The sequence below is a fragment of the Planococcus citri genome, chromosome 4 (genome assembly GCF_950023065.1).
Source record: "Planococcus citri chromosome 4, ihPlaCitr1.1, whole genome shotgun sequence".
Classification (NCBI taxonomy): Eukaryota; Metazoa; Arthropoda; class Insecta; order Hemiptera; family Pseudococcidae; genus Planococcus; species Planococcus citri.
Window position 1 is genome coordinate 6,782,880 of NC_088680.1, and position 27,161 is coordinate 6,810,040.

General features: G+C 34.0%; 2 protein-coding genes and 1 long non-coding RNA gene across 3 annotated transcripts in view; all 3 read left to right on the forward strand.

The window, feature by feature from the left end:
• The first annotated feature begins 2,505 nt into the window (after nt 1-2,505).
• The window catches only part of LOC135843720 (fibroblast growth factor receptor homolog 1-like), a 64,921-nt gene continuing 40,265 nt past the window's right edge, over nt 2,506-27,161 (forward strand). The window contains exon 1 of the mRNA XM_065361684.1: nt 2,506-2,624. Within this exon, the coding sequence (XP_065217756.1) occupies nt 2,603-2,624 (22 nt within the window). The 5' untranslated portion in view covers nt 2,506-2,602. The remainder of the gene's footprint in view (nt 2,625-27,161) is intronic.
• Nucleotides 6,369-8,735, forward strand: LOC135845759 (uncharacterized). The gene is made up of 3 exons (XR_010558819.1): nt 6,369-6,527; nt 7,050-7,200; nt 8,609-8,735. It is a non-coding gene; the product is annotated as an uncharacterized LOC135845759 (long non-coding RNA).
• LOC135845860 (fibroblast growth factor receptor 2-like) lies at nt 17,415-27,138 on the forward strand. Its single transcript, XM_065364710.1, has 8 exons — nt 17,415-17,639; nt 17,826-18,091; nt 18,357-18,550; nt 18,616-18,756; nt 18,864-18,969; nt 24,709-24,859; nt 26,727-26,848; nt 26,986-27,138. Exons 1-8 carry the CDS (start codon nt 17,459-17,461, stop codon nt 27,136-27,138), a joined length of 1,314 nt encoding a protein of 437 aa, XP_065220782.1. The 5' UTR covers nt 17,415-17,458.

A 27,161-nucleotide genomic window follows, 5' to 3' on the forward strand; every position in this document is an offset into this window, starting at 1 on the left:
CGGCCCCCCTAAAACAGCGATAATTAGGATTCGACCCTCATCGATGTGTAATATGCCGATTGATATGTTTTCGAGGTCGTAGAATTCGAATCTGGAGTTATTTTTTATGTAGAGGTAGGGGGGAGGCGTGGAGAGGGGGAAAATGTCAAATTTTGCTTATATTATCATGTAATATGTCAATTTATGTTTTTCAGGCCGCAAAGTTCGAATCTGGACTTATTTTTATGGTAGGGGTAGAGGTGAGGTGTGGGGAGGGAGAAAATGTCAAATTTTGCTTGTTTTATCGTGTAATATGTCGACTAGCGCGATAAAAGTACAGCTGTCTGAAATTTGGCCAAGTCGAAGGACAAATGGGCGCTGGACAAGCCGAAGGACAATCTCAACGTTTTTTCATTTCTAGCCTTACCTACTGGACATTATTCGATTTTTAACACGTAATAAATGTGTACTTATCATGTAGAATAACTTCCCTTTCTCAATTATCGTTTTTGGCGGGTTCATCAGGGTAAATAAAAAGGCAAGCCGAAGGACACCAATTTTGCGAAATATCATATTTTCAGAGACAAGTACGATCAGAACGAGCCATTGCGTAGGTTATGAGAATAACATTGCGGGGTAACATTTTTATGAAGATAGCGAACCAGTGCAGCCACTCACCAGAAAAAAATATTGGATTGGGAAGCCACCAAAAATAATTGAAAATTGCTCTAAAATTTGCGCAAAAAGTGTGTGACAGTTTTCAAATGTGAAATGTCAGCTTCCTATGGACTTATTCCAATTGCAATTTGCACAATAATGGACCTTCGTGTTCTATGATAATGAGAACGTGCCAATTTTTCCCCAAAAAAATGAAGTTCATGACACTTTATAACATTCATTTTCAAAAACATGGTGTGTGACAGCTAAGTCGAAGGACATTTGGGGTATAAAATCAAATGTACACCAATGAAAGGAGGGGCTAAAAATTTCAATACCATATGTGAAATGTGTGGGGGATGATCCTTGAATGGACCAAAAAAAAAAAAAAAATTCATGCTAAAACCTTTGAGGCCATGTACACGATTTTTACCTTTTTCTGAGAATTACCCACCTACCCCTAAAAAAGTTTTATGCCAAATTTTTCGGCTGATCACAGTAAATGATATCTATTATAGCACAATTGGTTGTTAGACTGAGGTGATTACATTCCACCAATCACATGCATCTATTTCACGTTGCCGGTTGCCAACCTATATTTTTAATAAAAAACTTCCTTTGAGGTTCACAATATTTTTGCGCGCCCTGTTTTTCGACTCGGTACCTGACAGAAAATGCTACAAAGCAACCTCACAAGGAAACCTTTTGAATTGGCACATTCCGATTTGAGCGAAATCTAGCTACATTGAAAGAAGATGTTCTAAAACCTTCGAAACAGAAATTTCAGAATCTTATTCTCAATTTTGAATTTTACCTGAAGTCTCAATCAGTGATTTATCAAATATCTTCCCGTTTCAAACCGCTCGCTCTGCAGGGGCCAAAAGTGAATTTCATATTGGGCACCTTCACCCACGTTTTAGGGGGTTATCGCAAAACTCCAAGAATGCCATTTTGAAATTAGATTTTTGAACAATTTGTAAAAAATATAGTCGAATTTCCAAGGACAAAGCATAAAAAACAAGTTTTTCGGTCTGAATACATGATCATCAGGCACAGAAACAATCGCAATTTGACCTATGTAGTAAAAATAACATATTAACGTTCTTTCAATTTTGAGTAAGAATCATGGCCAACTTTTGAAATTGCCACATCTAAAATAAAAATTGATTGAAATACCAAAAAACATTCCAACTGGGAGAAATTTTAATAAAATCCAAGAAAAGTGCACAAAATCCGTTTTAAAAATCCCAAAAATTGTAAAATTGATCTAAAAATCGGAGAAAAACGGTCTCGCATTTGATCAAAAGCTGTAAAAATTACATTAAAAACGAAAATTTCTCAACATTTTGGTAAGTTTTTGAAAGGGGGGGGGCAATCAACACCCCATACTCAACTCTTTTAATGATAATTATAAACAATCCTACATCCAATGAAATTTTTCTCATTCTGATGCTTTTTACATTATTCCTTGAATGCAGGTAAATTTTTTTTACCACGAATCACTGAGCTTAAATATCACATGATGATCAAAATACTCGGAAAAAATAATACGTCCATGAATTACGTCTTTCATATCTATCTACGCCATAGTTTCTGTTATTCATTTGAAAGTTTAAATTCCGTACGATGAGATAATATATATTTTGCGTGCTACGATAGCAAAATATCCCCTTATAGTACCTATACATAAAAAGCCTACTATGTAAATTATTAATTGAATTTCTGCTTAATCAAATACATACGATACGTGAATTCTTACCCGATAAATTTCCTTCTATCAGGTATGTAAGGTAAGTATGTACCGTTACTCGGTTGCTGATAGAATGTTCGCACATCATAAATCTCGTTAACTTACGAGGATAAAATCATTCGCGATGAGAAAAGTCAGTTTTACAGTTTGTCGATTTTGCTGAATCAATCGTGTATAGAATTCAGATCCAATTCTGAACAGGACGCGAAGATCTCGATGACGTTTCTACTATTCAAACGTAAGTTATCCAAAACTTATTATAACAATGACACTCAAATTTGAGTCAAATCGAGTTTCCAAACAAGACCATAGAGGGGTGACTTGGCTCAGATTATGAGAGTTTTCCCAGTGGCGGAAAATTTTCAAAACTTGAACAAATTAAATCAAAAGAGAATGCAAAAATTCACAATCAACCAAAATTTCAGATGCTGAAGTGCATTTTTCAATTTTTGGCGAATTTTTGAAAATTAAAGGGCCAAAAATAAAAGAAAAAATTCACCAAATTGACCTAGAAAGTTGAAATTTTGTATGTGTCCTAATTTTTTTACCTCTTCAAATCTATTGAAAATGGTGTCAAACCTTTTAAGAGCAGTTCTGAAGCCTCTAGCAATTTCTGACAGCTGAAATTGTCACCAAGTTTTATTCAATCGAGTTAATAAAACTAAAAAATGTGCAAAACATAGAAAAAAAGCAATTGAGCCTTTGAAATTTTGACCGGGTATATTTTTCCTGCGATTTCACAAATGAAAATTTGAAAAATTTTGAGACGAAAAAGAAATTGAAATTCAGTTGACGCCCTATTTTTGATAGCCCAAGTCGAATACAGGTAGTTTATTAGGCCATTTTGGAGCGTCTGGTGATTTTCTTGAATATAATTTTCTCAAAAAGTCCAAAAAATCAGTTAAAATGAACTTTGACGCCATTAAAATGCATTCATACGTGCTAAAGTTTATTTGATAAACAGTTCTGATGTCGCTTTATGAAAATCTCTCATTTCAAAAATATTTCTGAAGGATCCAGAAAAGCTTAAAATCACTTTTAATCGACTTCACACATGTTAAAATTAGAGTACAGGGGTAAATTTTTCACTTTCTAACTTCATTGGGTGAAATTTTATGGAAATTTAAACATTTGAAATTTTGCCTGAGGCTCCAGAAATGCTCAAAACGGGGTTTTCCCCTTGGAACCGTTGATGATTTTTTTTTTCGCATGGCATGCTCTTTCGATTTAATCGTTTAAACATCTACAGTATGAAAACATTTTTATATCTGAATGAAAATAAACTAATAAACTCACCCATTTCCATCAGACTTCTTGTTATTCATTATTGACTGCAATATTGTGACGCTTCGGTATCATGGTATCATTAACCTGCAACACAGAAACAAAGTTCAACTCCATTAGTTCACTGCTCAAAAAATTATTATATCTACTAGGTACCTAATTTTCAATAAAATTTCCTCAAACACAATCTGAGTCGGTAGTTAATTGTTCATGAAATTTTAAAGGAATTCGACGGAATTCTTGCAATATTATTCTTTCTAATGGTGTTGTCGGTCTCTTTTGAAAAAAATCATGCCCCTTGATACTTACTTAGGTACAATTGTCTCAATCTCATCCTTAGCATGCATTTTACTCTATTTACAGCAAACATTGCCTTCGAGTTAAGAATCATTATCACAACGTGTTCGGTGGAAACATCCTCAAATGCACCAGGTATTTACAATTTACATTTTCAAAAAAAAAAAAAAAAAAAAAAAATGAAAATGAAAAACCAAATTTTTACTATCCACTCGTAATTTTAAAGATTGATAGAGTGATACTGGGAGGACTGACTGTGGCAAATATTATTTTAATTATTTCTTTAGGGGAATTTCTAAAAAATATTCCTTAGAAAAGGATTATTTTCTCGATCCTAACTAGCTCAATTGGTACTTGTACATCAATCCCTGTTCGTCTATACATGAATATTGCGCAATGTACTTATATACGAGTACCTATAATCAATTTCTGCATAATTATGTATAAATTCAAAATGTCTTGTGTTCGTTTTCGAAATTTCAGGTAATCGACTAGTCGAAGCATTCGAAAAATTTTAATGAATATGAATCAGTACCAAACATCCTTTACTCGACAGAATCTGATGAATACGAAAATGCGACCGAATTTCACAACGAACCTCATGTAGTTTCATTGATTTCATACTCAATTACAAAGATCTATTTTTGTATATCCCTTAAAGGCCCACGTAAATCCTGAAATGTGACGTAAAAATGCTTTCAATTTCTTGAATTAGATTTTTTAAATGAATCAAAAATATTGGTCATAAACCGTTATTGGTTAATAGCACTTTTTCAAAAATAAATAAATAAATAAATACATTTAAAAAAAAATTTTTCAAAATAATTTTTTTATTTTGTAATTTTTATTCAATTCAAATTGGACGTTTCCTTCTGGCATAAATTTTACTTCACCAAAAATTTCAATCGTTGATAGGTGTGATTAGAGCACTATAGATCTGATAGGTTTTTCAATTTCATTGCGTAAAATTTTGTGGAAATTTCTACTTTTCAAAATCTGCTGGAGACTGCAGGCTTCTTAAAATGGTTCGACATCGTCATCGTTTCGAATCATGAAAGAGGCGACAACAATGATAATAGTGCCACAAAATATCAGATTTCTAGGTCAATTCGGTCGAGTTTTCATCATCTTTGTCCCTTAGATTTTCAAAAATTCTCCAAAAATTTAAAAACGTATCTTTCAGCACTTGGAATTTTTGTTCTTGATGTATATGGTATTTTTAGGCTCTTTTCAATTTAGCTTCATCTAGTCCATCAGATCGAAACTTTTTCCACCCTTGTAAGCATGAATTTTACGCGATTCAGAAATTTCCAGAACGATGAATTTTACCACGTTTCGAATTTCAAATAATCGTTAATTTTTCTCATTTGAAGCTGGTGTAGAATGGGGGGGGGGGGTTTGGCGTTTTACAAGTCACGATAATAAATGCATATCTACGTATTATGTTCGAAAGTTTGAGCAAAAATATCAAGTGATTCATTGCATTTGGTTTAATCAAGCGAGATACATAAATTCCGTTCAATTTTATCACTTTTATCTCATGAAATATGCGATCATGGAATGCCAACTCACAAATTGAAGCTGCAATTTTACCATAATAATTATTTGCGATGTGAGAAGTTGTTCTATGGTATTCGCCGATTCGATCGAATTATTTATTTCCCATGTTTTCGTTAATCTTCATGATTCTCAAGGGTGAGTAGTATTTGATTACAATATAACTACCGCTTACTTTAAGAAATACTTAGCCTACCTGCGATTGTGTTATACTTTGCAAATAAGTATTCCATTGATTCGCTCACGTATTGTACATCAATAACCGATAAAATTGAATCAAAAGAAACTAGAAAAATGCTCGTACTGAAGCCTTAGACTTGGCTTGATAGCACTCGCTCTTTTTTTCCATTCCAAGAATTCCTTCCAATATATCGCAGACTTCAAAATTTCAAAAAAAAAGTAAGTCTTAGTCTTTGCAGACGTATCACCAATCTTTCAATTTCAAACACATTATTCAAAATATTTTACATTTATGCTTCACTTTTTTGATCGATAAATTAAAAGAGACAGAGGAGGGTTTGGGTTTAAGGACTTTTAATGGCATTTCACAATTTTTTTACGACGGTTAAGGTTAACAGTTTGCCTCACTTTATTTCACACCTACTCTGCTCATTGTCAGTAAATTAGTCATACTCTGTAGCAACTATAGGTACGATAGCCTTATTCTTAAAAATACGTATTTACTTTATTACAGCAAGCATTGCCATCGGGTTAGGGATTATTATAACGACAGTTCCTTCAGTGTTTTCCTCAGATTCAATAGGTAAGATATACCTACATTTTTATTTTAAAAAGAGAAAATAATTTATTTCTTTTTCTTCAACGCGAATTTTCAACAGTAAAATTTACCAACATAACCAAGGATTGCGCAGATTACGTGGTATTACCATGCGAAGTCATAAACACGAAAAATCAACATCAATGGTATCGTTCATCATTCGAAAAAATTCAGAAAATATTAAACGAATCATCAATAGATGAATTATCTCTATACAAAGTAGAAGTAAGCATTTGCATTCTTTGTCTTCTAATAAGCACACTTCTACAACTCGTCATCTGCGGTTGTACGGAAAATTTTGCTCTCTAAAGAATGTCACCAAGATCTCAGAACCAAATTTTCAGTTGCGGAAATTGATTACAACGCTCCGTACAAATTCAACATACCTGGTGTCAAAAATTCATCAAAACTTTTTCCAAGTTCTTAAAAGTCAGACAGAATAATCCTAAAAATATAAATTAACAATGACATTTCTTCATCAGACCTTTTAACGATGACGTCATCAATAATATTTTGACCTTCAATCCTTAACCTCTGATTGCAGCCTTATGAAACCGTTTATCAAAAAACTAATTTCACAACATTGACCTACATAATTGTCAGGTTGAAGTTCTCAAAAAATTACAAAAAATGTTGTTCATAAGTTTTGACGAACGGTGTATTTCGACCATTTTCAAAAATTCGTCAAAAAGATTGATTGTTTATAAATTTACAAGATATTTGCATAATGGCGATTAATTTCCACAGAGCACTTTTGAAGCTGAGAATTTGAAGACTGGCGATGCTACATTGCATTTCCTAACTCGGTTTGATACTGGGTGGTATACGTGCTTAAATCTGTCGACAGAGGGATGCCCAAATGTCATTCGCAGTATTTGGTTAGAAGTCAGATGCGATGGTAAGATGAACTAAGTTTTTCCCTTACATGTTTTCATCAGTACGCCAGTACGCATGTTGTCATTGAATAAAAAAAATTGGCAGAAAATATTTCTCATTGAAAAACTGTATCTTTGATGTGTAGTACTCACTTCAATCAAAACGTCCTACGTTTAGTGGAGGCAATAAGAAAAAATAAAATCTTTTTGGCTACCCATGCTTTTATGATGAGAAATCGTCAAGGTTGGTCTCCTGAATAATTCCTGAGAACGACCACCCCACAGACCCCTAGCTAATTTTATTATGGGGGTAGTACCCACTAAAATGGCTTTTTTGTAGTTTTATCGTCGGGGGTTGATTATACGTCGAAATAGTATATTACACATCAAGTGAGGTGGTAGTTCTCAGGAACAATTCGGGGGACCACCTTTGAAAATTTTTCATCACAAGAGCTTGGCTAGCCAAAAATGTTTTTATTTTCGAAGTACATATGATGCTAATTTGCCTGCAATAATTGTTCTTGTTCAATTTTTATCTCACGATTTAAACAAAAAAATCATTTGAAATTGAACCTCTCCTTATACCAGATGTAACGAGACGTTTAAAAAGAAAAAAAATTCTTTGAATTAATTAAGAAATTTTGTACCATTAATATTATGCTTTAGATGTTTTCTTTTTAACAGTAAAAGCATTAAATATATGAAAAAAAAATTTCAATGATAATTAGCCTATTGAGGAGGTGCATTTTCCCGGCCCCCCCACCACCGCCAATAAGGGTCTAAGTAAGGTCGTTCGTTTGTGCTTCGTTTGTGCTTGTTTGTGCTTCAACTCATATCGCTGAAACTCCCCTCCTCTTCGAGTTGAGTTGAGGTTCCTCAAAACATATTAAGGGAACCCCTATTTGAAATGATGTTTTGAGGAACCTCAACTCGAAGAGGAGGAGAGTTTCAGCGATATGATTTGAAGCACAAACAAGCACAAACGAAATAGGTACAAACGATTTCATCAATTTCTCTTTTAAAAACCATTTCTCCAGCCCCCCTACAAGTTATCCTAATTTTCTTGGGAAGTGGCGAAGCACAAACAAGCACTAACGAAGCACAAAAGATTGCTACCATTTCCAATCCGATTGGCGGTGGTGGGGGGCTCGCGTTTCCCCAGCCGCCCCACAAGATGTCCTCATTCTCTTGGGAAGGGATGAAGCACAAACGACGGGACTTGAAGCACAAACAAGCACAAACGAAGCACAAACGAAGCATAAACGAACGACCTTACTTAGACCCTTATTGGCGGTGGTGGGGGGCGGGGAAATACGCCTCTATTGAGGTAGGTTCTCGTAATTCCTTTTTTTCCAAATTTCGTGAAAAGTTCAGATACGTAGGTAATTATTATTTGAATAAAACAGCTGTAAAGACATCTATAATCCTTAGGTAATGAAAACAAATATCACACGAAACTGCAGATGGAAAAAATCCAGAATGGTATAGCACCACCTTACGTTATTATGAAGAGGATTTTCAATTTAGAAAACGGAAGTACTCTAGGCTTGGACAATTATATAAGAGGTATACTCTACTCGCATTAGGTGTACCTACTTTATTCTATGGAAATAGGTGGCAAATTAGTAGGTAAGCGCAGCACCTAAGTAACTACATTTCAACAAATTTTTTTTCTTGATTATAGGATATCCGAAGCCAACATTTAATAGAATAACATACGTAAAGAATTACGAGGAAACCTCTCTAAGAGACTTGATTGATTCTGATGTAAGAATCAGCTCGAGAATTCCAATAACTCAGCTAAAAGAGCCAACAACGTTTTCCTTTTCTGTGTGTAATACAAATGGCTGCATTATTGATACCATTCACTCTATTCATGTAACTGGTGAGCCAATACAGAAAGTTTGAAACATTTAAACCACCCATGTTGAAATTTAATAATTCCTTACTTCGATAAAGTACATTACCTACGTTCACTATACTTAATAATCATAATCATTCAGGAAACCGTATTGTACTAGAAAAAACTCCGAGTCAAGCTATACAACTATGCTGCGTAAATGAACTCAACTCGGACTGGAACGTAACATGGTTTGTTAATACCACAAGAGAAACGACAATTAAAGTAAGATAAAACCCATTTTCAAATGTCCCTCCCTCCCATCGTCGACCATCATTGAAAAAAGCGTAGAATGAGAGATTTGAAAACAATTTCAAATACTGCAGTATTCAATTTTATTTTGCTTTATTGAAATCAACAGAGCGAAAGACAAATGCCCTCGGGACTTTTTGCTTCCTATACAATACCTGAAATCACTTATCTAGATGAAGGCTTTTACGAATGCCGAAAGATGACTTCAAACTGGATCACTATCGATGTTTTTCACTTGAAAATATTTAATGGTGACTAAAAAAAACAATAATTGAGTTCATAGGTAGGTATACTCCAGTCCAACGCACTGATTTATCATTTACACTTCCACAGACTCTACACCAGCCACACTTTCCACTGAACACGGATCAAGTTTTACCACCCAGACTACCACCAATGGTGAGAATTATCTTCGAGCGAATTCTAGTGAATTTCGGCTTTACAACTCCACATTGTTGAAATTTTGTAGAAATTTCAAGTTTCACTAACCTACTGGAGGCTTCAGTACTTTCCAAAAAGTCGCTGGAGGCTCATTAAAGACTTGAAATCCACCTAAGTCCTAAAGTCGAATTTACAGCGTATTAAAATTAGTTTACAGAATGAATTTTGGCTTTCCAACTGCATTTGATGACATTTTTGTGGAAAAGCCAAAAAAGTTGAGGCAGAGTCTCATAGAGCAATTTTAATTCAAAAACAACTAAAATCAACTATAGGTAAAGTAAAGTACCATGTTGCGGATATCGACACCAGTTATGGATAATCATTTTGTGGCGCTCCATGTGCCCCACCCCCCCAATGGTGATATCTTATTCTTCTTCATAAGATTAATAATTGTACAACTTTACATCGTGATTCTCAATTAGGAAGTCCTAAAAAAAAATTCTGAGATAAAAGTGCGTGATTTTCAGTGATTTTTCAAGTTTTTCATTTTGTGAAATTTTGGAAAAATGGAAAGAGGTAAATAAATTCGTTATTTTTGCGGTTGATGCACTATTTTGATAGTAAATAAGTCAAAGAATCAGTTTTTGATGGTTTCAAAATTTTTCGCGAATGTTTAGTCACATTGGTACTTGCTTATTTGACAAGGTAGGTATAAACTGTGTGATATATAATTGAGCATGTTTTCAAAGTTGGAGTGTACTAATGTGGCTTAAACATTACTTGGTGTAGAATGTAAAAATGAACGTATTTGGGCGATATGGCCCATTGAAATTTGATGTTCATCATAGAGAATGCTGATTTACTCAGTTATTTTAGTGTTGTAAAAACAGTTTTTTCTTGATTTTTTTTTTCTTAGCAAAATAGCATGAAATTTAAACTTATTCCAGACAAGCAAAATTACCTGCCCTTCGGGCAGGGAATAGAATTTGATAATGTACGTATTGAAGTAACCTTCAAATTTTTATGAAGATATGTAGTACATATAATATTGGAAGAAAATCTCGCAAAATATCATATTTTTTGACATTTTTGTCATTTTTTGGCTAAATTTTAAAGTTTGTGATTTCATCGTAAGGTCCATTTCTCCTGGACGAATCCCAAATTTGGATCGCATTTTTGAAAATCCAAAGTCCATTGGACCATAGCTACCTTCCAACTTCAGTCTATACTCTATAGTCAAAATTAAAAATTGTGCGATTCGAATCGCAGAAATGAATCGCGAATAAATTTTGAATCGGATTCAGAATCAGACTCTGAATCGTATTTAGAACAAAAGTGAATCGTTGTAGTTGAATCGCAGCATCGCAATTAACTTTTTCTTATAAGTTTACCCATCTTTCCAATCGGTAGGTGCAAGTCATTTTGTAGCCTCCATCGATTTTTAAAAAATTTTCAGATCCTTCAGCAGATTTTTGAAATTTGAAATTCCCACAAAATTTCATCAAATGGATTTAGAAAGCTACAATTCAATATGCAAACTACGTAATTTCAATACCTTATGAAATCTAGTGCAACTGTGCAAGTGCTTCCAACTCGTTTTGAAGCTTATAGTTAATTTTTGATCTTTCAAGGTCGACATACACGAAACTTTAGGGGATAAATTTTTATCAGACCTCCCTCCCCAAATTTGTTAAATTTTGAAAATGTTTTGCCAGACTCGACGAAATCGTTAAGTTTTGTGAATTTTCAGTCTTAAGGGCCGATTCCGCATACATGATTGCATACCCGATCCGCCTGATTTTCGAGTGTTGAGATCTCGAGATCTATCCGACGAAAATTGATGAAATTTGAAATATAGATACTATGAAGCAATTAGAAAAAAATGTCGGAGGGGATTTTTAATTACTTGAATAGTTTTGGAATGAACAACGATTGAAAAGTGTTCAAATTTCGTTGATTTTCAATTTCAAATTCTACGAAAAATATTCAATCAAATGAAAATCCCATCCGACATTTTCTTTTAATTGTTTCAAAGTATATATATTTTAAATTTCATTCAATTCTGTTCAGTAGATCTCCAGATCTGAAGATGCAAGGTGACAACTGGAGTTTACACGTGGCTAGTTTATTCAATTCAAACAACCGCAAGTAACTTGACTTTTCAATTAATTGGCGGATTATCCATTCCATTTCACGATGAAAAATAATAAATACAAGTAAATTTATTTGATCAGACATGATCAAGTACTTGAAAGTAAATGTACTTGAATTAAGTAAACTTGCAACGTGTGAATTTTAGCGCCTGCTGCTTATGCAAAAAAGTATGCGGAATCGGCCCTTAATAAAGGGATTTATTTACCAGGAAAAAAAATGTTTTTTTACTTCTCGAAATACAAAATTTTGAGAGCTTTTGCCCTGATTGGGTCTTTTAGCTTATGGTTTTTAAAACTGAAATTTCTACAAAAAATCACTCAAATTTTAAATTTTCAAGCCAAAAACTCGAATTTTTCCCAAATCTATTATTTATTCAAATTCAAAAAAATAGAGAAATAAATTTCTCACATAGAAATTTTTTTTTACAATATTCTGAGTCTCTCATAGACATTTTTTTTTACAATTCTGAGAGCATTTACCCTCTCTTTGTTTGGGTCTTTTTGCTTTCGTTTTTTAGGACTGAAATTTCTATTTTCAAGCCAAAAAAAATCAAATTCTTCCCATAACAAAAACATTGTTCTTTCAATTATCAAAATTAGAATGTTCAAATTCAATCTTGCATCTTTTCTGCGAAGCATAAAGGTGCATCTATTCATGAGATTAGGGCGAGATTAGCATTTTACCTACATAAAGGCAACTTGGCAATTTTTATCAAGTTTCTTGTATTGAAATTGGTTTTATGCAAGGTGTAAAAATTTTAAGTTGACAATCAAAAAAAAATCTAACCATTTTGGATAGGTATACTTATCACATTTCCCGTTTTTAAACTGATTTTTATGCAAGGAGTAAAAATTCCAAATTGACTATAAGTAAAAAAAAATTGAAGTTGAAGAGATATGATTGGCCAATGAGCTCACCTATACTTTTCGAGTTTCTTCAGGAATAGATTCACCTTTGATCTGAGCGGCACGGTAGTGCCGCCCCCCCGCCCTCCCGTTCCGAGATTTCCATGGAAATCCGCGGAAAAGGCCGAGATTATCCGATATACGGCCGAGCGTGCATGCTTATATATTCTGTAATCATTTAGAAATTTATTTAAAAAATTATGTATCTTGTAAATGGTATGGTTTTAATGAAAATTGAAATTGTACCTAGGCTTATTTTCACGAGCTCTATCTAGGTACACCAAAACCAATATTGTATGTTGAATAGTTCTTTAGATACGAAATCACATTTTGCATTTACTCTAAATTTATTGTAGAATTTTTAGTAAGCGGTTTTATGGCAAAACTGCTGAACGGATTTTGATGAAATTTTGAATACTGTTATGAATCGTCTCAATGAAGGCATTGTCGTCGAGAAAATTAGAAAATTCTAAAATTCTCAATTTTCACTCTTTTTTCCCCCTTTTGACCCCCTAAAAATGTTAAAAATTTCCTGAAAATAACAAAAGGCACTAGTCCTATACTCAAAGTACCTATGTTTAAAATTTCAGCTTTCTACAGCTTGTAGCTTTCTCTGTAGCCTTGTCCAAAGAATACATTTCGTATGAAATCAGTGTTGTTTTATTTGTAATTAAAATATCTCTACAACATTTGCTGAATCTACCCCTTTGCTAGGCATTTGATTAAAAATTGAAATAAATCTATAGGGAATTTCATTATCTTAAGATTAAATATATTGGTATAGCTGAAAATTCACTGTACAATTTTCCGACTTTTTGAATAATTATGTTTATTCTATTATTAATTTTGAAACGATCGTTTATTCATAAACGATGATTCAGCTGACTAGAAGTTTATTTTACACCTCGTCTCGTGTTGAAATTTACTCTATACACTCCAATTTTAACACCCTCTGAAGACGACTTCAGGTGGGTTCAAATCACTTATTGTTTTTTTAGTCTAGTCAGTTGTCAAATGTTACTTATTATTTTTTTTGTTTTTTGTTAAATTTGTTCATTTTATTGAGATGAATCAGAAAGTGAAATCTAACCGTAAAGTAGTTGACAAAAATACGCCGAAAAGTGTCCATTGGATTGAAAAAAATCAAAAAATCGATTATCCGACTTTTCCCACAAAATTTCACGAAAATGGATTTGGAAAGCTCCAATTTATTTGAAAAAATATGCATAAACACCTTTTTTAGGGGTGCCTAAAGTGGGGGGCTTCAAAAAAAGGGTTCAAAATTACGAATATGCAGGGAGCCTAATTAAACTTTTTCATCTGGATAGTTGATTGTATACCTCAAAACGTTACGTTTGGCGCAAATCGCTGGTTTCTAGCTTTCCAGGGGTTCCCAAAATATCGAAATTACGAAAAATGGGAAAATTGGATTTTTGAGTACCAGCGGAAAATTTTATTGAGCTCAAAATTTGGTAGGATGGAGGTCTTTCAGATACTAATAAACTGTAAAAAGCTTTTTAGCGGGGTTCAAAGGGGTAGGTTCAAAATGGTGGTTCCAAAATTTTCCAAAAATCAAAACCCCCCAATTTCTGCTCCCGAGGGTCGAAAATAAAAAAATCACCTCGCATAACGTTTATAGGGTTCAAAAAGATATTTTACGCTATAAAAGGTTTTTGAAATTGATTGTCAGTGGTTCCCAAAGTTCTTTTCTTATTCACAACTTTGGGAACCCCTGGAGCCCAAAAAATTGTCATTTTGGGTTAACTGACCACGGATTCGTATTTGGGACATTTATTACAACATTTTAAGAGTGGTTGAGTCGATAACTGTCCGGGCCCAAAAAACGGCCTTATCGAGACTCCTCCTTTTGTAAAAATTTCTCATTCAACCTATGAATAAGACAAAACTGCCCCCTTAAATCAAAAAAGAAAAATAAAATAGAAAAAATTGAAGCACTTCAATGTTTTCTTTTCTCTATTCTGAAAAAATCTAAATATCAACACAAGGGCCTTTATCCTAAAACCAGTTCCATATATATATGAATACACGTACCTAGAACCTTGTGGTGCCCGGGTCTTTTATGGTAATTGTGGTGCCCGCGTACATAGAGGATCACATATATATGTACGATTAAGGTGTTTTGGTGCAGTTTGGATTTTTCATCATAGTTAGTCATAGAGGTGCCCGATACATAAACTTGGTACTTGTGGTGCCTACCTCAAAAATTTTTTCATCACCTTAGAGTGCATTTCACTCGATTCTGCATCGTTCTATATAAAATGACTACGTATACTTAAAACGGGCACCACAATGACTAAGTTTAAATCTATATAGATATATCTAAATATAGAAAGATGAATCAGTAGGTAATGTGAATTTGAGAAACTATAAAACAAAATATAGGAATATGAATGTGTAGGTAATGTGAATATGAGAATTGGGTTATCAGATGCATTAAAAAAATTATCTGATATCCGCAAAAAATCTTTGGCAAAGAATTCTAACCCCCCGCCCTCCCTCCAAGGAAAGTTATTGCAATTATGAAAATAGAGGTTGGAAATGAAAAATTATTTTAAATAAAATTAATAATAATAGTATCAAAATTTATTGATATAAATAGAGTAAATCCCCGCCATTCAATACATTACTGCATAATTTAAGTATGAATGTACATTTTGAAAATGTGGTTCAGTTAAAAAACAATTGCAAAAATGATGCATTAAGTAACTGTCAATGGAGATAAGATATTTTAGAGATGAAAAATTATTGAAAAAAATAATGATAATTAAAGTAACAAAATTTAATGATATAGATAGAGTAAATCCCCGCCATTCAAAATATTACTCAATGATTTGAGTATGAATCAAGATTTTGAAAATGAAGTTTGAAGAAAATGAAATATTTTATATAATTTGACTGAGAAATGCATATGATTGAAAATGGTAATGCTTTAAGAAATTTGCAGTAATATTCTCTTGGCAAAAAAAAGGGCGGACAAAACCACAAATTTCTTAAATTATAATTCATAATGAAAGGGAAGCAATTTATTATGATGAGTAAAAAAAATTTAGAAAAAGGTTTTGTCCGCCCTTTTTTTTGCCAAGAGAATATTACTGAAAATTTCTTAAAGCATTACCATTTTCAATCATATGCATTTCTCAGTCAAATTATATAAAATATTTCATTTTCTTCAAACTTCATTTTCAAAATCTTGATTCATACTCAAATCATTGAGTAATATTTTGAATGGCGGGGATTTACTCTATCTATATCATTAAATTTTGTTACTTTAATTATCATTATTTTTTTCAATAATTTTTCATCTCTAAAATATCTTATCTCCATTGACAGTTACTTAATGCATCATTTTTGCAATGAGTATTTTTTCAAAATTTTCCGTCCAGCCGTTTTGCAGTGATTGTGTGACAAAGAAAACACCACTTCAATTTATTAAGTAGATGGAGCACGGTTGCGCATAATGGATTTTTCTATCCTCAATAATTGGTACTAGGTACTTTTTTTTGGGTCAAAAAACTTGGAACCAAAAAATTTTTTTCTGTTGGGAGGACAAGACTTGTCCTCCCAACGACAGTGTGTATTCAACGCGTATATTTTTTTTGTAAGAAATGGTTGAATTATCCGTAACCGGGTCCGCAGTCCGGTTACGGATAATTTGAGGGTTCGTAGAATGGCTCGGTAAGATAGAGGTTTCGATAAAAAAATTAAATTTTACCTTTAATTTTCACGGGTTAAGATTTTTTTCATTGCAAAAAACACGTCTTTTAGCAATACTAGCCGAAGAGGGTGGCCTATGGGCGGATTTTAGGATACGAATTTGAAATTTCAGCACTAAATTGACTTCTCAACAGTTTCACGTCTCAAGACCATTCACGGTATGTACTTGACCTCAAGTAGTTCTTGAAGACCCGTAGATGAAAATCGGTAACTCTTAAATCAGGTACTTTTTGATGGTCACATCCACATCCGGTATTCATTCAAAATTGCCATGAAAAGTTCATGCAATGTTACTGCACCTATAGCATATAATGTATTTTAGATAATCATGAAATAACTATTGAATCACCACAGAAAAATTCTGTACCATAAAATTGAAATTTTTCATTAACATAAAAAAAATTCACTCTAAATCACCAAAAAAAAATCATTTATTATAAAATTGAAGACCTTTGTTTCTACAGAGACCGAAGTCGACGTTTAAATAGCCTAGGCAAGATTCATATTCATAAGATAAGTAATGAAATTTTATAAAATGATTTCATATAAGAATCATCTCAACCTGCGTTTGGAAAAGATGACATGATAATGGAGATATTGGTCACCGCGCTAGGAATGATATTAATAATTACAGTAATATGTGGCATACTTTTTTACTGCAGATACAAAAAGTAAGTAAGCCGAAACTTTCTTATAATTATTTCAAATTCTAAACTTCTTGTGACAATTAAATACCCAGAGAAATGAGACAAATCGCAGAGATGACACGATTGGTGAAAAGGATTGTAGTAAAGAAACAAATCAACACCGATGAAGATTTTCCCAATGTTTTGGTACGTATCTCTAACCTACCCAGATTGTTGACTCTGACTAATAGAAACTGATTACTGTCATTTCCAGAACATGCCTGTCGTTTCAATTGAACGTTTGAAATCTGGTATACTGAAAAACGGCATGGTTTCGGTAGGCGAATATGAAATGTCATTAGATGAACATTGGGAATATCCCCGACAAAATTTACGCTTGGGGGACACTTTGGGTGAAGGCGAATTTGGGAAAGTAGTGCAAGCCGAGGCGAAGGATATTTGGAAACATGGAAATGACCTTGTAACAGTGGCAGTGAAAATGCTCAAGGGTTAGTCCTTTCCTTATAAATGTACATTAGATTAACGCTTAAATAACAACAGCTCTATCAATAAGTATAAGTAGCTTACGTAAATCGCTTAATTTATGAATGGTGAAGCGAATACTTACTAATTATTTAATATGTAAGTAATTAAAAGGTACGCAAATCAATGATTTTCTCACAACTTGAATTAAGATGATCACTTGGATTCAGACATGATAGACTTGGTATCTGAAATGGAATTGATGAAATTACTTGGAACCCACCAGAACATCCTTCGACTTCTCGGCTGCTGCAGCCAAGGAGGACCATTGCTTGTAATTACAGAATACGCTCGGAATGGAAACCTCAAGAATTTTCTTCGTAAATATCTTCACCATTCCATCAAAATAGAAGAAAATACTCTCTTGACTTATGCTCGTCAAATTGCGCAAGGAATGGTTTATCTGTCTTCAATAAAAGTGTGTGCCTAAGTATTCAAAATTTTTCACCTGATAGAAACTTGTGATCAGCAGAAAGTCTCATGATAGTATTTTCATATAAAAATTTCCAGTTCAAAGTCAACAAAGTCAACAAATGCAAACAATTGATTGACTTTGAGTTTGAACTGAAAATTTTCAACTCAGTGTAGGTACTATGTATTAAGGTGGATTTACCTACATCTTACCACACTATGCAGATCGCACTTGCAATTACGAGTACATATGTATTATTTTTATTTTTTAGTGTATTCATCGAGATTTGGCGGCTCGCAATATCCTTGTAACTGCTCAGTACACGATGAAAATAGCCGATTTTGGTCTTGCCCGAGATGTGAAACATACTGAATACTACAAGAAGACATCAAAGGGTCGACTACCTATAAAATGGATGGCACCCGAAGCTTTATTTCATAACCGATACACAACGCAATCTGACGTGTAAAATGAAAACTACCGTTACCATAATAGAAAATGAAGAGAAAATTACCCTCAACTTTTTTCAGCTGGTCTTTCGGCGTATTGCTTTGGGAGATTATAACGCTGGGTGATGATCCGTATCCTTCAATCGAGGATCTTGCTGGACTGCGTAACGCTTTAAAGCAAAATTATCGAATGGAAAAGCCCGCAAACGCATCTACAAACGTGTAAGTTCAGCAATAGATTTGTTTTAAATATTTTCTTCAAATACCCACCTCGTACTTGGTCAAAATAAACAATGATGATAACAAACTTCTTGGGTGATTTTTTGTAGATACAATTTGATGATGGATTGCTGGAGTTTTAAACCGGAAGATCGTCCAAATTTCTTATCAGTAGTAGAACGCTTAAAAGAATTGGTGACTGATGCTAGGCCTAAGGTACTTATGTTTAACATCTGGCTGTGATAAAAATTTCTCGCAACTTTACAATTCTTACTATGTTGGTTTTGAAATTAAAGGTAGTTGATGGGTCGTACCATTCAGAAAATTATGATGAATCCTACTCACAAAGTGTTATTTCCACAACGGAATCCAGTGAGGACGAAAATGAAATTAGAAAACCTTTTTTGGAATGATCAATTTGATATACCTGAAGTCCTAGATAGTATTTTGTCGGTATAGTTTCTATTCTCTAGGTACCTATATTTGGTTGCCCGCAAGGTGGCGCCATACATAATAGGTATATTGTATTTTAGTATGTATGTACATATGTAATTTCTTTTATTTTTTTGCAAATTTTCACTGAATATGAAACGTTGGTACGTTTGTTGATATGTACTTTACTTACCTACTTAGGAATATTATTAGTCAATTTCCTAAAACCACTACAATTATACACAGTGCTGTCTAATTGTACATATTCATTTCTTGTAGTACCTATGGTATGCATTGCAATGTAGGTAATTAGATTATTTCGACTCGGTACCTAACAGAAAAGTGCTACAAAAAGCAACCTCACAAGGGATCCTTTTGAATTGGCACTTTCCAATTTGAACGAAACCTAGCTAGATTGAAAGAGGATGCTCTAAAACCTTCGAAACAGAAATTTCAGATTCTTATTCGCAATTTTGAATTTTATCTGAAGTCTGAAGCAGCGATTTTTTCAATATCTTCCAGTTTCAAACCGCTCTGCAGGGGCCAAAAGTGAATTTTAGAACGTGTACTTTTGGTTGGTGCTTATTGGGCACCCGCGCCCATCGTTTAAAGAGGTTATTGCAAAACTCCAAGAATGCCAGTTTGAAAATGGACTTTTGAACAATTTGTAAAAAATATAGTCAAATTTCCAAGGACAGTGCATAAAAAACGAGTTTTTTTTTTGGCGAGAATACGTGATCATCAGGTAAGTACAGAAACAATCGCAATTGGACCTACGTATTTAGAGCTTTTCGGTGTGATTTGAAAATTCAGAATAGCTTTGAAAACTTGCTGGAGACAACAAACAAAAAGGTCAAATTGCGATTATTTTTGAGCTGGAACCTACAATAAGCCCCTACCCCATTTTCACAAAAGTGAAATGTTTTGTGGAGGTTTCAGAAACTCTATTCAAAAAATTTCTGGAAATTCAAAACCCACGCTTTTGATGATCAACAAAACTGCAGTTTCTATAGGAATTTTAATTTGAGAAAAACAATTTAGGGCTTATTTATAGCGAGATTTTGGAGACAGTTTCGAAACCAATGAATAATTACCTACATTTGTTTATATTTCGTTATTAATAATTTCTGAGGTTTTTTTGGGAGGGGGAGGGGTTTCCTACCTATATATAAGTCTAAAACTATGACTTTTAGAGAAATTTTACAAGAGAGCTTTTTTTGTAAAGAATGAAAAAATATGACCAACTGTGCGAAAATCTTGAAATTTCATGCAGTAGAACTCAAAATTATGAAAAAATGAAAAAAGTTATGAAAATTTTTTGTTTTTTAATTTTGTTAGAATTTTTAGGTTCTACTGCATGAAATTTCAAGATTTTTGTACAGTTGGTCATATTTTTTCATTCTCTACAAAAAAAAAACTCTTTTGTAAAATTTGTCTAAATGTCATAGTTTTTGACTTATAGTAAATTCGCTTTAGCAAGAAAATGGTGGACCAGCATACCCCCTGGTATAGTGCCCTAGGTCTGATAGGTTTCTCAACTTCATTGCGTAAAATTTTGCGGAAATTTTCACTTTTATTGCTAAAAAATTTCAGATGTCTAGGTCAATTCGGTCGAGTTTTCATCATCTTTGTCCCTTAGATTTTCAAAAAATCTCCAAAAATTTGAAAACGCCACTTGGAATTTTGGCTCGTGATGTAGGTATTTTCAGACTCTCTTATCAATTCAGCATCATCTTGTTCATCAGTTCGAAACTTTTTCCACCCTTGTCAGCATGAATCTTATGCGATTCAGAAATTTCCACAACAATGAATTTTACCATAGTTGCGAATTTCGAATAATCGTTAATTTTTCTCATCTAAAGCTGATGTAGAATGGGGGGGGGGGGGGGTGGCGTTTTACAAGTCACGATAATGAATGCGTATTTATAGGTACTTACTCGTGCGTATTATGTACGAAAATTTAAGCAAAAATATCAAATGATTTTGGTTTAATCAAGCGAGATACACAAATTCCGTTCAATTTTATCACTTTTATCTCATGAAATATGCGGTCATGGAATGCCAACTCACAAATTAAAGCTCCAATTTTACCAGCATAATTATTTGCGACGTGAGAAGTTGTTCCATGGTATTCGCCGATTCGATTGAATTATTTATTTCTCATGTTCTCGTTAATCTTCATGACTTTTAAGGGTGAGTAGTACTTGATTCACAATATAACTATATAGCTTACTATCAGGAATACTTAATAGCCTGCCTCTGATTGTGTTATATACTTTGAAAACATTTCCATTGATACCCTCACATATTGTACGATCAATAATCGATAAAATTGAACAAAAACAAAGCAGAAAAAAGCTAGTGCTGGAGCTCAGACTTGGCTTGATAGCACTCGCTCTTTTTTTCCATCCCAAAAATTCCTTCCAATAAATCACAAACTTCAAAATTTTCAAAAAAAAAGTAAGACTTAGTTCTTACAGACACGTATCTCCAATATTCCAATTTCAACCACATTATTCACAATAATTTTACATTTTTGCTTCACTTTTTTGACCGATACCTAAATAAAAAAAAAGTCGTAGCAGTCTGCCGCCACGTAAGAGGCAAATTTTTGTGCCAGAAACATTGAGGGCTCTTGAACTACTCGCACCCTCGCTTCGCTCCTGTGCTTCGCCTGTGTGGGGTGAGACCCCCTGAACCCCCCTTGGGCTTTGCCCAACTCCCTTCTTTCACTGTTTCCTCTTTATGGTAGTCCCCCCTGCACCCCCCTCGGGCTTCGCCCAAGTTTTTTCTTCCTCCTTCGAGAAATATAGTAACAAACCTGTCTTGACCCTGAAACAGGTCAAATGGGATTGGAAGGTTGAAACCGAATAAAGGCACTTCGGGTACATCCTCCCATTGTGCTGTGAAAATTTGAATCCTCTAGGTCAATTTGGAGGGGCTGTAGGCTTGGCTAAATGTCCAAAAACACATTTGACCCTGGAAAGGGATCAAATAGGGTTGGAAGGTTGAAACCTGCAAAAGGCACTTCGGGTACATCCTCCCAATGTACTGTGACAATTTGGACCCTCTAGGTCAATTTGGAGAGGCTATAGGTTTGGCTGTACGTCAAAAACCACACAAAAATCCACTTTTTTGACCCTGAAGGGGGGGAGTCAAATAGAGTTGGAAGGTTGAATTCTGCAAAAAGCACTCAAGAGGAACCCTCTCATTGTATGCTGAAAATTTGGACCCCCAGGTCAATTTTAGGGGTGAGTGCGTCAAAAATACGGGTTTAATGTGGTTTTTCCCACTTTAATCAGGGTAGGGATGACCTAGGAAGCTGAAATTTGGATATGTTGATCAAAATGGAGGTACTGACCAACGGTATGATTTTGGACCCTTTTCATCTTATTTGGAGTCATATTATGCCCCTCCAAAAAATGACCTTTCTGTAAAAATGGGGTTGGAAGGTTGAAACATGAAAAAGGCACTTCGGGTACATCCTCCCAATATACTGTGAAAATTTGGACCCTCTGGGTCAATTTGGAGAGGCTGTAGGCTTGGCTAAACGTCTAAATTTTCAAAAAACATGTAAAATAGATGAAAAAATCCACTTTTTTGACCATGGAGAGGGGTCAAATGTGGTTGGAAAGTTGAAACATGCAAAAGACACTTCGGGTACATCCTCTCATTATACTGTGAAAATTTGAACCCTCTAGGTCAATTTGGAGGGGCTGTAGGTTTGGCTAAAGTTCAAAAAACACGTAAAAATTAACTTTCTTGATCCTGGAGAGGGATCAAATCACAAATGGGGTTGGAAGGTTGAATCCTGCAAAAAGCACTCAAGGGAAACCCTCTCCTTGTATTCTGAAAATTTGGACCCCTAGGTCAATTTTAGGGGTAAGGGGGTCAAAAATGGGGGTCAAATGTGGGTTTTCCCACCTAAAACAGGGTGGGGATGACCTAGGAAGCTGAAATTTGGATATGTTGATCACAATAGAGGTACTGACCAGTGGTGTGATTTTGGACCCTTTTCGTTCATTTGGGGCCATATTATGCCCCTCCAAAGAAATGACTTTTCTATAATTTTCAACTTTGACCTTTAAAACTTCGGGGGTTGATTCTAGGTCCTAACAGAATCCCATTCCTCAAGTTTGATCTTATTTGATCAATTAGAACAGATTCCAAGTCATAAAATGTAAAAATGAAAAAATTTCCAGCGTGCTGAAACTTAGGTATATATACCTATATAAAAACTGACACACCGGGAATCATCTAGTTTGAGCTCAAAACGTCTAGAACTATCAAAATTATTGACCCCCGACCTTATTATCCAAAGTTGGGCCTACCGCAATACCCATCATTTTTTACAAAAATTCGGCTATAAAGACAGAGGAGGTTATGGGTTTAAGGACTTTTAAAGTAGTTTCACAATTTTTTTAAGACGGTTAACAGTTTAATTGCCTCACTTTTTTTCACACCTACTCTGCTCATTGTCAGTAAATTAGTCATAATCTGTGGCAACTATAGGTATGGTCTTATTATTGAAAATACTTATATACATATTTACCTGCTTAATTACAGCAAGCATCACCATCGGGTTAGGGATTGTTATAACGACAGTTCCTTTGGTGTTTTCTTCAGATTCAATAGGTAAGATGTACATTTTTTTTTTTTTTTAAGAGAAAAAAATTCATTCATTTTCCTTCAACGCAAATTTTCAGCAGTAAAATTTACCAACGAAACTAAGAATTGCGGAGAACCGGTGTTATTATCATGCGAAGTCATAAACACGGAAAATCAACATCAATGGTATCGCTTATCATACGAAAAAATTGAAAAAATATTAAACGAATCATCAATAGATCAATTATCTCCGTACAAAGTAGAAGTAAGCATTCGCATTCTTCGTCTGATAAGCACACCTCTACAACTCGTCAACTGCGATCGAACGGAAATTTTGCTCTTTAAAGAATGTCAGTTACCAACACTTCAGTACCAAATTTTCAGTTGCAGAAATGTATTACAACGCCCATACAAATCTAACATACCTGGCGTCCAAAATTCGTCAAAAAAGTTTCCAAGTTCTCAAAAGTCAGATAGAAAAATCCTAAAAATATCTTTGAATATTTAATTACGAAAGAATTTAAACTTCTTTATCAGACCTTTTAGCGATGACGTCGTCGATATTATTTTGACCTTCAATCTGTAACCTTTGATTGCAGCCTTATCAAACCGATTATCAAAAAACTAATTTTATAACATTGATCTACACAATTGTCAGGAGGTTCTCACAAAATTACAAAAATGGTCGTTCATAAGTTTTAACGAACGTTCTATTTTGACCATTTTCAATAATTCGCCAAAAACCAAAAAATCAACTTCGGCAGCTGAAAAGGTTCTGAGGTCTGGGTAACATGATATTTTCTAGTGAGCAAAATTTCAGCTAGATCTCAGTTGAAGATTTCTAAAAGTTTCCCTGTAAGTTTGATTGTTTCTAAAATTACAAGATATTTGCCTAATGGGGACTAATTTCCACAGAGCACGTTTAAAAATGAAAATATCACGACTGACGATGTTATATTGTATTTCCTAACTCGGTTTGATACCGGATGGTATACGTGCTTAAATCTGTCGACAGAGGGATACCCAAAGGTCACTTGCAGCATTTGGTTGGAAGTCAGATGTGGAGGTAAGATGAACTAAGTTTTTCCCTTACATCATTGATGTTTTCATCAGTACGCATACTATCATTGAATAAAAAAAAAATTTATTGCAGAAAATATTTCTCATTGAAAAACTGTATAGGTATGCATCTTTGATGTGTACCTAGTACAGGGTCATCCAAAAAATGCTGTACAACTTCAAACGCGCGTTATAAAACAACAATGCATTTTAGCGCCGATCTCTTGGTAGCACTGAATTCCTTGAAGAATTTCATTTTTAAAACACTCCCCACAAAGTCAGTTTGGTACAAACGTTCGGCTGCCAGAACGATTTTTGTAAAAATAAAGTACATTTTTAAGCAAAAACTCATTTTCATCATGTCACAACTTTTGAAAATAATGTTTTATAAAAAAGTTCAACCGTCTGCGTGGAAAGAAGCTAGAGAGACACGAAATAAACACCCTCTCCATATAATTCAACAAAAAATGAATTTTGGTGACGTGCTCAATAATCAGTTCAGTGCAGTAAAGTTGGACTGAACAAAAACTCGTGCACAACTTGCACGATTTGAAATTTGTGATGAAACAAGAGGAATATCGGTGATGTTCTGCGCAGCACAGCATTTTATGAAGAAATTCATTTCCAAAACACTCTCCAATCTACTACGTATCACAGATATTCCTTTGTTTTCTCATAAATTTCAAATCGTGCAAGTTGTGCATGAGTTTTTTTCAGTCCAACTTTACTGCACTGAACTGATTATCGAGCACGTCACCAAAATTCATTTTTTGTTGAATTTTATGGAGAGGGTGTTTATTTCGGGTCTCTCTGGCTTCTTTCCACATAGACAGTTGAACTTTTTCAAAAAACTTTCTTGTCCAGTGCCCAAGCTTTTGATTTCCAAAAGTTGCGACATGATAAAAATGAGCTTTTGAGTAAAGTTTTTAGAAAATGTACTTTTTTTTACAAAAATCGTTCTGGCAGCCGAACGTTTATACCAAACTGACTTTGTGGGGAGTGTTTTAAAAATTAAATTCTTCAAGGAATTCAGTGCTGCCAAGAGATCGGCGCTAAAATGCATTGTTGTTTTATAACGCGCGTTTGAAGTTGTACAGTCTTTTTTGAATGACCCTGTACTTAATTCAATCAACACGTCCTACATTGTTTAATTTTCATCTCACGATTTTCCTAAAAAAAGAATCATTTCAATGATAATTAGCCTATTGAAGAAGGTTCTCGTAATTCCTTTTTTCCAAATTTCGTGAAAAGTTCAGATCTTAGGTAATTATTATTTGAATATAACAGCTGTAAAGACATCTACATACCTATAATCCTTAGGTAATGAAAATAAATATCATACGAAACAGCAAATAGAAAAAATTCAGAATGGTACAGCACCACCCTACGTTTCTACGAAGAGGTTTTCAAATTTAGAAAAAGGAGATACTCTATTCTTTGACTGTTTTCCAAGAGGTACTCGGATTAGGTACTTTATTCTATGGGAAAATGTGGTAAATTAGGTTAGCACAGCACCTAAGTACATTTCAACAATTTTTTCTTTCTTGAGTATAGGATATCCGAAGCCAATATGTAATAGTATAACGTACGTAAACAATCACCGGGTAACCTTTCTGAAAGACTTGAGTGATTCTGATGCAAAAATCCGCGTGGGAATTCCAATAACTGAGCTGAAAGTGCCAACAACTATTTCCTTTTCTTTGTGCAATACAAATGGTTGCATTAATGATAGCATTCACTCTATTCATGTAACTGGTGAGCCAATACAGAAAGTTTGAAACATTATTAAACCATGTTGAAATTTGATAATTCCTTACTTCGATAAGTACATTTATTACCTACGTGCATTATAATTAATATTTATAATCATTCAGGAAACCGTATTGTACTAGAAGGAACTCCAAATCAAGCTATAGAACTATGCTGCTCAGATGAACTCAACTTGATCTGGTATTCAACATGGTTCGTTAATACTACAAGAGAAACGACTACTACAGTAAGATATAAAACCAATTTTCAAATTATCCCCCCTTTCCTTGTCAATCATTAAAAGAGCTTAGAATAAAAGATTTGAAAAAAATTCAAATACTGTGTGAAGTATTCAATTTTATTTTGCTTCATTATAATCAACAGATGGAAAGACAAGTTGAATCGGGATTTTGTGCTGACCATGCAATACCTGAAATCACCTATCTAGATGAAGGCTTATACGAATGCCAAATGCTGCAGAATTCAATATGGATGACTATCGGTGTTTTTCACTTGAAAATCTGGAATGGTGACTGAAAAAAACAATAATAGAGTTGATA

Coding starts and splice junctions, on each gene's coding strand:
- LOC135845860 (XM_065364710.1), top strand. CDS start 17,459: ATGGTTTCGGTAGGCGAATATGAAATGTCATTAGATGAACATTGGGAA. Junction 17,640..17,825: donor GGCAGTGAAAATGCTCAAGG/GTTAGTCCTTTC, acceptor ACTTGAATTAAG/ATGATCACTTGGATTCAGAC. Junction 18,970..24,708: donor TGACTGATGCTAGGCCTAAG/GTACTTATGTTT, acceptor TAATTTCCACAG/AGCACGTTTAAAAATGAAAA.